Raw genomic sequence first — 10574 nt, forward strand, 5'->3', positions numbered from 1 at the left:
CATATGTGTGCAGATTCAGAGCTGAAAACTCGACATTTGCCCTACGGAATCCCACGGGTTTTGCAGGAGAAGGCCGATTACTGCTTCCTACCGCACGCAGACTACGTCAGCGCGTACAGCAAAGACTTACACATGCCCCTGTGGGTGGCATACTCCATCCGTCCACTGGTAATCCTCTTGCTGACAGGGTTATGGACAGGCTATAAATAACCAGGCTCTTTTTCTCTGTCTGATTGCTCTCTCTGCCTGTGGGGAGTGTGTAGTTTAAATGAAAGCACTGGAGAAGAGTTTAATTAAAGTGTGCAGTGTAGATCATTCCGGCGTGCTGCCTGTCACTGACTGCACATGCCTGTCATTATGTGGTCAGACTACAGCGTAACTCTGCTTCAACACACACCCTCTCTATCTCTCTCTCTCTCTCTCTCTCTTCCTCTCTCTCACTCGCTCTCTTGGTCTGTCTAGACTGATTCATCCCCTGATGTTCAGATTAAACATCGTTAACCTCAGTAATCTCACTGACTGATTGATCTTTTTAACTGATTTAGGAAAAAATCTGGATCTTGTTTAAGACCAAACTTTTGGCCCTTCCCTCTCAATGCATGGAAGATAAATGACTCCACATTTCTATGCCACTTTTCCCTGTTGTTTTCCTGTGGGACTGTGTTCATTCATTTTTTAGTTTAGTTAGGTTCTCTTTAAACTGCAGTCCACTCTTACCCATCTGGTCACAAACTCTGTGTTAATTTATGAATGTGATGCTCAGGTACTGAAGGCTCAGGTGATCATCTCCAGTCTGTCCTATCAGATATATCATGTTCCCACAGACTCAGAAAATAAATCTGTAACACAAAGGAATGACCCAACATGACTTCACTTGTTTAAACAGCTTGAGAGAGAAAGGATGAGAGATATTACTGTCAGAGAACAAACAGATTGAATGCTAGCAAACGTAACACATTTTCACAGATTGGCCCAGACCAGAAAACATTCTGACCAGTCAAACAACTGCACATTGTTTTGAGGGTTTTTGTTAAGATTGTGAGACTAAACAGTTCAAAAAGGCTCTGGCCACATAACTAGTGTCAAACTGAAAGGGAATTTAGAGAGCGGTTCTGTCTGCAGTGTTTTACTCTAAAACATGGGCTCACATTTAAGTTCAGAGAGAAAGTCTTATCTGTCGTCATCTCTGTTTCTCTCTCTCTCACAGACAGTGGTTCAGGCGTTGAATTTTGAGACTGAGGCGTGCGTTCGTGCGGACGTCCGTGTCCAGCCGAGCGTGAGCCAGCATTGTTCTACATACAGACAACACCCTCGACTCACTTACAGCTTTTTGCACATGCCCAGTGAGTCTCCTCTCCTGTTCTCTTATCTCTGACCTCTTTAACAGTCTAAAGTATATGGACAGTGAAGTAGAGGTTGTGTGAGTGTTGGCACTGTGACAGGGGTTGTGATGGGGGGGTGGAGTAGAGGCTGTGTGAGTGTTGGCACTGTGACAGGGGTTGTGATGGGGGGGGGGTGGAGTGGAGGTTGTGTGAGTGTTGGCACTGTGACAGGGGTTGTGATGAGGGGGGGTGAAGTAGAGGTTGTGTGAGTGTTGGCACTGTGACAGGGGTTGTGATGAGGGGGGGTGAAGTAGAGGTTGTGTGAGTGTTGGCACTGTGACAGGGGTTGTGATGGGGGGGGGGTGGAGTGGAGGTTGTGTGAGTGTTGGCACTGTGACAGGGGTTGTGATGGGGGGGGGGGTGAAATAGAGGCTGTGTGAGTGTTGGCACTGTGACAGGGGTTGTGATGGGGGGGGGGTGAAGTAGAGGCTGTGTGAGTGTTGGCACTGTGACAGGGGTTGTGATGGGGGGGGGGGGGAGTGGAGGTTGTGTGAGTGTTGGCACTGTGACAGGGGTTGTGATGAGGGGGGGTGAAGTAGAGGTTGTGTGAGTGTTGGCACTGTGACAGGGGTTGTGATGAGGGGGGGTGAAGTAGAGGTTGTGTGAGTGTTGGCACTGTGACAGGGGTTGTGATGGGGGGGGGGTGGAGTGGAGGTTGTGTGAGTGTTGGCACTGTGACAGGGGTTGTGATGGGGGGGGGTGAAGTAGAGGTTGTGTGAGTGTTGGCACTGTGACAGGGGTTGTGATGGGGGGGTGGAGTGGAGGTTGTGTGAGTGTTGGCACTGTGACAGGGGTTGTGATGGGGGGGGGGTGGAGTGGAGGTTGTGTGAGTGTTGGCACTGTGACAGGGGTTGTGATGAGGGGGGGTGAAGTAGAGGTTGTGTGAGTGTTGGCACTGTGACAGGGGTTGTGATGGGGGGGTGGAGTAGAGGTTGTGTGAGTGTTGGCACTGTGACAGGGGTTGTGATGAGGGGGGGTGAAGTAGAGGTTGTGTGAGTGTTGGCACTGTGACAGGGGTTGTGATGGGGGGGGGGTGGAGTGGAGGTTGTGTGAGTGTTGGCACTGTGACAGGGGTTGTGATGGGGGGGGGTGAAGTAGAGGTTGTGTGAGTGTTGGCACTGTGACAGGGGTTGTGATGGGGGGGTGGAGTGGAGGTTGTGTGAGTGTTGGCACTGTGACAGGGGTTGTGATGGGGGGGGGGTGAAGTAGAGGCTGTGTGAGTGTTGGCACTGTGACAGGGGTTGTGATGAGGGGGGGTGAAGTAGAGGCTGTGTGAGTGTTGGCACTGTGACAGGGGTTGTGATGAGGGGGGGTGAAGTAGAGGTTGTGTGAGTGTTGGCACTGTGACAGGGGGTGTGATGGGGGGGTGGAGTAGAGGTTGTGTGAGTGTTGGCACTGTGACAGGGGTTGTGATGAGGGGGGCTGAAGTAGAGGCTGTGTGAGTGTTGGCACTGTGGCAGGGGTTGTGATGGGGGGGTGGAGTGGAGGTTGTGTGAGTGTTGGCAATGTGACAGGGGTAGTGATGGGGGGGCGTGAAGTAGAGGCTGTGTGAGTGTTGGCACTGTGACAGGGGTTGTGATGGGGGGGTGGAGTAGAGGTTGTGTGAGTGTTGGCACTGTGACAGGGGTTGTGATGGGGGGGTGTCATGGAGGCTGTGTGAGTGTTGGCACTGTGACAGGGGTTGTGATGGGGGGGGGTGAAGTAGAGGTTGTGTGAGTGTTGGCACTGTGACAGGGGTTGTGATGGGGGGGTGAAGTAGAGGCTGTGTGAGTGTTGGCACTGTGACAGGGGTTGTGATGGGGGGGTGGAGTGGAGGTTGTGTGAGTGTTGGCAATGTGACAGGGGTAGTGATGGGGGGGCGTGAAGTAGAGGCTGTGTGAGTGTTGGCACTGTGACAGGGGTTGTGATGGGGGGGTGGAGTGGAGGTTGTGTGAGTGTTGGCACTGTGACAGGGGTTGTGATGGGGGGGTGTCATGGAGGCTGTGTGAGTGTTGGCACTGTGACAGGGGGTTGTGATGGGGGGGGGGGGGGTGAAGTAGAGGCTGTGTGAGTGTTGGCACTGTGACAGGGGTTGTGATGGGGGGGGTGAAGTAGAGGTTGTGTGAGTGTTGGCACTGTGACAGGGGTTGTGATGGGGGGGTGAAGTAGAGGCTGTGTGAGTGTTGGCACTGTGACAGGGGTTGTGATGGGGGGGTGAAGTAGAGGCTGTGTGAGTGTTGGCACTGTGACAGGGGTTGTGATGGGGGGGTGAAGTAGAGGCTGTGTGAGTGTTGGCACTGTGACAGGGGTTGTGATGGGGGGGTGAAATAGAGGCTGTGTGAGTGTTGGCACTGTGACAGGGGTTGTGATGGGGGGGTGTCATGGAGGCTGTGTGAGTGTTGGCACTGTGACAGGGGTTGTGATGGGGGGGGGTGGAGTGGAGGTTGTGTGAGTGTTGGCACTGTGACAGGGGTTGTGATGGGGGGGGGTGAAGTAGAGGCTGTGTGAGTGTTGGCACTGTGACAGGGGTTGTGATGGGGGGGGTGGAGTAGAGGTTGTGTGAGTGTTGGCACTGTGACAGTATATATGATGTCTATCTGTATACTTTCACTCAGGTCTATAAGGACAGACAGTATACATAAGGTCTATCTGTATACATTGACTCAGGTCTATAAGGACAGACAGTATACATAAGCTGTATCTGTATACATTGACTCAGGTCTATAAGGACAGACAGTATACATAAGGTGTATCTGTATACATTGACTCAGGTCTATAAGGACAGACAGTATACATAAGGTGTATCTGTATACATTGACTCAGGTCTATAAGGACAGACAGTATACATAAGGTGTATCTGTATACATTGACTCAGGTCTATAAGGACAGACAGTATACATAAGGTGTATCTGTATACTTTCACTCAGGTCTATAAGGACAGACAGTATACATAAGGTGTATCTGTATACATTGACTCAGGTCTATAAGGACAGACAGTATACATAAGGTCTATCTGTATACATTGACTCAGGTCTATAAGGACAGACAGTATACATAAGGTGTATCTGTATACATTGACTCAGGTCTATAAGGACAGACAGTATACATAAGGTGTATCTGTATACATTGACTCAGGTCTATAAGGACAGACAGTATACATAAGGTGTATCTGTATACATTGACTCAGGTCTATAAGGACAGACAGTATACATAAGGTGTATCTGTATACTTTCACTCAGGTCTATAAGGACAGACAGTATACATAAGGTGTATCTGTATACATTGACTCAGGTCTATAAGAACAGACAGTATACATTAGTACATGCCTGGTACTGGGATTTTCGTGTGAGTTTTTCCATTAAGGACAATAAGGATGAGTCTGTTCCTGGGCTAAATTCATACTGGACAGTGATCTCCATTTTAAGCAGGCTTTGAGCACACTGCCTGTGTTTATATTCTGGGTTTGTATGTGCTTATTGGCAGGGTCCCAGCAGTTTGGTTCTTACACACACACACACTGCGCACTGCATGACTGAGCATGACAGAACTTTGACTCAGCTCTGGTTCACAGAACCACATCCTCATGGCTGAGAAAGTGTGACTGACATGTGAGGTCAGCTGAGTGTCTGAGTGTCTGAGTGACTGAATGACTGAATGACTGAATGACTGAGTGTAACTGAAGGAAACCTGTGTCTGTCCACAGATCTGGCTCCACAGGACACTCGCCCCGATTCTCTCCTCACCAGTAATATGGTACCAGTGTTCCCAGTTTTCAAAGGTAAATGACACACACCTCTGTACGTAATGAAACTCCTCATCTAGAACTGGCTTTTCTGCTGATCTGTTCTTTTCTTTGTCTTGCTGAGCCACATAAGACCCCCGTCTCGTCAGGGTGTATGAGCCCTGTGCATTGTCTCTGTGTGTTCTGTGTGTAAATACATGCAGCCATTATCAGTAGTGTAATAGAAACTGAAAGGCATGGCCAGTGCTGCTGGTTACCTGACTGGAATCTGTGGGGTCTGTCCTATCACTGGGCTTGAACACAAACTGTTGGCAAATGGACACAACACAAAGCCACGGACTCTCCCTGCCAGTCCTGTCGCTGAAACAGGTTCATCACACACTTCTCAGGTTTATGTTGCCATAGGCAGCATTACATATCAAACATGTTTTCTCCTGTCAGCAAAAGCATTATGGACAGTGATGAAAACGTTGCGTGTATGTGATTGGCCAGCAGACTGTGGGATGTTTCCAATGTAGTGGCCTAACCCTGCCAGACACACTGGGATTTCACATGTCAAGCGTGTGTGTGACACTCAGTAAAATCCCTGTACTGCCTGTGCATGGGCTTATAGTCTCCCGGTCATTTATTCTCTGCTCTCAATTCAAAAGAGTTAATATGCCACTTATTTTCCCTTTCATTAAATAGTAACCGCAGGAATCCATTTTAACTCTGAGAAAAAAATCCTTATTGTTCTTTGCTTGCAGGAACTTTAAGCAGCTGAAATAACAGCATACAGCCATCCAAATGTGCTTTGAGATATCTCAAATCTTAATACAACCTATTCAAATAAATAACACACCCAGCCATCCAAATGAACTGAAATAACACTCCTGCTTTACTTCTGAAATAACACTCCTGCTTTACTTCTGAAATAACACTCCTGCTTTACTTCAAAGTGCTGTACAACAGGCTTTGTGCTTTAGGATATCTCAAATCTTAATACAACCTATTCAAATAAATAACACACCCAGCCATCCAAATGAACTGCAGGATCTGAGCCAGTGTTAGTGTCAGAGGAAGAACAGTGTTAATGTTACAGAGAAAGAACAGCGTTAATGTCACAGAGATGAACAGCATTAATGTTAGAGAAACAGCAGTGTTAGTGTAAGAGAAAGAACAGCGTTAAGCAGGGTGTGGAGAGCACAGTGTCAAAGCGGGTTGTGGAGAATAGAGTCCAGGGAGGATGGGGGCAGGGTGTTCAGGAGTCAGACTGCTTATTGCTCAGTCTGGCAGACCTTCTACTGATGCTGCAGAACCTTCTCCCACATGGGAGGGTGTGAACAGTCCATGAGAGGGGTGACTGGGAGGTGAATATATCCTGCAGACAGGGGAGAGAGATGTCGACGATCTGCTCTGCTGCCTGCACAACCCTGTGGAGAACTCTATGGTTGGAGTTGTGGAGACCTCTACGGTTGGAGGTGTGGAGAACACTACGGTTGGAGGTGTGGAGAACTCTACGGTTGGAGGTGTGGTGAACTCTACGGTTGGAGGTGTGGAGAACTCTACGGTTGGAGGTGTGGAGAACTCTACGGTTGGAGGTGTGGTGGTTCCCGTGATGCAGCTGGTCAGGATGCTCTCGATGGTGCCCCTGAAGGTTGTGAGGATGGGAGTGAGAAGGCGCACCTTCCTCAGCCGTCAGAGAAAGTGCAGGTGCTGCTGGGCTCTCTGGGCCAGGGAGCTGATGTGGCCGGTCCAGGAGAGGTCCTCTGCAATGTGAACACCAAGGAACTTGGTGCTCTTCACTCGCTCCACCGTTGCACCGTTGATGCTGAGTGGGGAGTGGTCAGCGCTGGACCTTCTGAAGTCAACAGTCATCTCTTTGGTCCTCTCAACGTTCAGAGACAGACTGTTGACCTGACACCAGTCTGCCAGCCGTTACACCTCCTCTCTGTACGACGTGTCATCGTTGTTGCTGATGAGCCCCACTACGGTGGTGTCATCAGCGAACTCGATGTGGTTCGTACTAGAGCTGGAGGTGCAGTCGTGGGTCAGCGGCGTGAACAGCAGTGGGCTCAGCACACACCCCTGAGGGTCGCCAGTGCTTAGCGTGATGGTGTTGGAGCTGTTGCTGCCGATCTGGACTGTCTGGGGCCTCCCAGTGAGGAAGTCCAGAGTCCAGTTCCAGATGGAGGTGTTGAGCCCCAGCAGGCTGAGCTGACCAGTCAGTTGTTGAGGGATGATGGTGTTGAATGCTGAACTGAAGTTGATGAACAGTATTCTCACATAGCTGTTGTATTGATCCAGGTGGGTCAGAACCAGGTGCATGGGAGATTGTGTCATCTATAGATCTGTTTGTGCAACATGCGGACTGCATTAGGTCCTGTGTGTGTGGGGGGGGGGGGGGGGGGGGGGGGCTGGGAGGTAGTTGCTGAGCTCTGACACTGCAGCCTCCTTCAGGTCTGAAGGTGGTGGTCTTGAAGTACTGCAGTACTTGACTTTTTTTCTTGCCCGCTATAAGGATTAAGTCAGGGGGTGCCGTCCTGTTTTGTTTGTTGTAAACCTGTTGTCATGTGAAGCCCTTTGAGAGTGTAAACAGTGATACTTGGCTTTAAATAAACTTAAACTTGAACTTGAACTAATGTTGCAGAGAAAGAACAGCAGTAATATAAGAGAAAGATCAGTGTTAATGTAAGAGAAAGATGAGAATTAGTGTTGCAGAGAAAGAACAGCGTTGGTGTAAGAGAAAGAACAGTGTGAACTGAAGAGAAGAATCAGTGTTAGTGTTACAGAGGCCAGCTCTGAGACCAGTCCTGGGGCAAGAGTAAAGATCATCTGATCTTACATCTCCCCCGTGTCTGCGTGGGTTTCCTCCGGGAGCTGCGGTTCCCTCCCACAGTCCAAAGACATGCAAGTCAGGCGAATTGGAGACACTAAATTGCCCCTAGGTGTGAGTGTGTGTGTGAAGGTGTTTGTCTGTGTGTCTGCCCTGCGATGGACTGGCGACCTGTCTAGGCTGTTTTCCCGCCTTTCACCCAATGAATGCTGGCATAGGTTCCAGCGCGGCTTAGAGAATGAGCAAAGGGGTGAGTGACTGAATATGATATTTAAAAAGAGGTATTAGTACTAAGCAGAGATGTTTTGGGTCAGAAATAGTTTTGTGAAAACATTGTAAAGTGTGTGTGTTTGTGTGAGGTACTCCATAAGCACACACTCAGAATGGTCATGTTTTAGCCCCTGCTCCAAATCTTCCTCATCTCTCTGCCGGTAAAAACAGCCAGCACAGCAGTATCCAAACACGCAGAGAATTCCAGTCTGGCTCAGCCGTGCTGCTCCTGCTCGTTACTGGGGGAATGGTTTTTAACTGGGGAGGGAATGGTTTTTAACTGGGGAGGGAACGGTTTTTAATGGGGAGGTGAAGACTTAGGAGCTTGTGTGTGGGTAAAGGATTGAGTTGGACTGAGGACAGGGGGACGATTGGGAAATACTTGGATTTGAAAGCAGTTAGAACAACCTGGTCTATGTGTTAGTGACTAAAGCAGTAGATATGTGTTTGTTTTTCATTATGGTTTGTCAGTGTTGGCTGTACATGCTGTTCTATGACGTAATATTACATGATGTAAACACCTGATGAACTCTTAATATTCATCTGTTCATGTTGATATAATCTGTGTGTGTTTGATCAAGAGAAGAACAAATGCAGGTTTGGCTGTCAGAGTAACTGCTGGCCTGTTGATTTTATGTAAGATTGTCAGACGTCGCCCTCTGCTGGTTCATTAAAGAAATGATTGGTGATTTCAGTTTCCCATCTTTGAGGGTTCAATTCCCTGACTCACTGTAAGTTCTGGGCAGACTAAGGTGGAGAGGTACAGTAGTAAAGGTATTAGGAATCCAGTCTCTTGGGCGTGGCCTGACCCAGCAGCACTGTAAGTGAAGGACAGATGCCTAGTGTTGCTGTAAGGCCCTAGTTCTGCCTGTAACTCTGATGTCCAGATGCAAAGGGAGTGAGGGTTTGTTGTAGTCTTATTCATGGTGGAGAGAAACTGTTAAATTACACCTCTTTTCATAAATAAGCCACACCTCTTTCATCACTAACCACACCTCTTTCCATCACTAACCACACCTCTTTCCATCACTAACCACACCTCTTTCATCACTAACCACACCTCTTTCCATCACTAGCCACACCCCTTTCATCACTAGCCACACCTCTTTCATCACTAATAACCACACCTCTTTCCATCACTAACCACACCTCTTTGAGAGATGAGGGAAACCAGGCAGGAATAGAAGGGACAGGAAGCAGTAAAATGCAGTAAAAATCTCTTCCTGTGCCATTGTGTGACAGGTATCTGGGATTATTTCCACACCGTCCTGCTGGTGAAGTACTCTCGCAAACTGAACGGGGTCAACGTCATGAGTGGACCCATTTTTGACAAGAATTATGACGGGACCTACGACATGATGACAACCACAACACTGTATGTTCTGTAGTGAGTGTGTTTGTGTGTGTGTGTGTGTGAGTTTGTCTGTATGTCCTGTAGTGTGTGTGTGTTTGTGTGTGTGTGTGAGTTTGTCTTTATGTCCTGTAGTGAGTGTGTGTTTGTGTGTGTGTGAGTTTGTCTGTATGTCCTGTAGTGTGAGTGTGTGTGTGTGTGTGTGTGTGAGTTTGTCTGTATGTCCTGTAGTGTGTGTGTGTTTGTGTGTGTGTGTGAGTTTGTCTGTATGTCCTGTAGTGTGTGTGTGTTTGTGTGTGTGTGTGTGAGTTTGTATGTATGTCCTGTAGTGTGTGTGTGTGTGTGTGTGTGTGTGAGTTTGTCTGTATGTCCTGTAGTGTGTGTGTGTTTGTGTGTGTGTGAGATTTTGTCTGTATGTCCTGTAGTGTGTGTGTGTTTGTGTGTGTGTGTGAGTTTGTATGTCCTGTAGTGTGTGTGTGTTTGTGTGTGTGTGTGAGTTTGTATGTCCTGTAGTGAGTGTGTGTGTGTTTGTGTGTGTGTGTGAGTTTGTCTGTATGTCCTGTAGTGTGTGTGTGTTTGTGTGTCTGTGTGAGTTTGTCTGTGTGTCCTGTAGTGTGCGTGTGTGTGTGTGTGTGTGTGAGTTTGTCTGTATGTCCTGTAGTGTGTGTGTGTTTGTGTGTGTGTGTGTGTGAATTTGTATGTCCTGTAGTGTGCGTGTGTGTTTGTGTCTGTATGAGTTTGTCTGTATGTCCTGTAGTGTGTGTGTGTTTGTGTGTGTGTGTGTGAGTTTGTCTGTATGTCCTGTAGTGTGTGTGTGTTTGTGTGTGTGTGTGTGAGTTTGTCTGTATGTCCTGTAGTTTGAGTGTGTGTTTGTGTGTGAGTTTGTCTGTATGTCCTGTAGTGTGTGTGTGTGTGTGTGAGTTTGTCTGTATGTCCTGTAGTGTGTGTGTGTTTGTGTGTGTGTGAGTTTGTATGTCCGGTAGTGTGTGTGTGTTTGTGTGTGTGTGAGTTTGTCTGTATGTCCTGTAGTGTGTG

General features: G+C 48.3%; 1 protein-coding gene across 1 annotated transcript in view; it reads left to right on the forward strand.

Moving 5' to 3' along the window:
• Positions 1 to 10574, forward strand: part of enpp1 (ectonucleotide pyrophosphatase/phosphodiesterase 1) — a 54516-nt gene that overhangs the window by 38292 nt on the left and 5650 nt on the right. The window contains exons 20-23 of the mRNA XM_030781777.1: positions 14 to 168; positions 1208 to 1343; positions 5065 to 5139; positions 9431 to 9563. Coding sequence (XP_030637637.1) covers positions 14 to 168; positions 1208 to 1343; positions 5065 to 5139; positions 9431 to 9563 — 499 coding nt within the window. The remainder of the gene's footprint in view (positions 1 to 13; positions 169 to 1207; positions 1344 to 5064; positions 5140 to 9430; positions 9564 to 10574) is intronic.

Source organism: Chanos chanos, chromosome 8, assembly GCF_902362185.1.
Source record: "Chanos chanos chromosome 8, fChaCha1.1, whole genome shotgun sequence".
Classification (NCBI taxonomy): domain Eukaryota; kingdom Metazoa; phylum Chordata; class Actinopteri; order Gonorynchiformes; family Chanidae; genus Chanos; species Chanos chanos.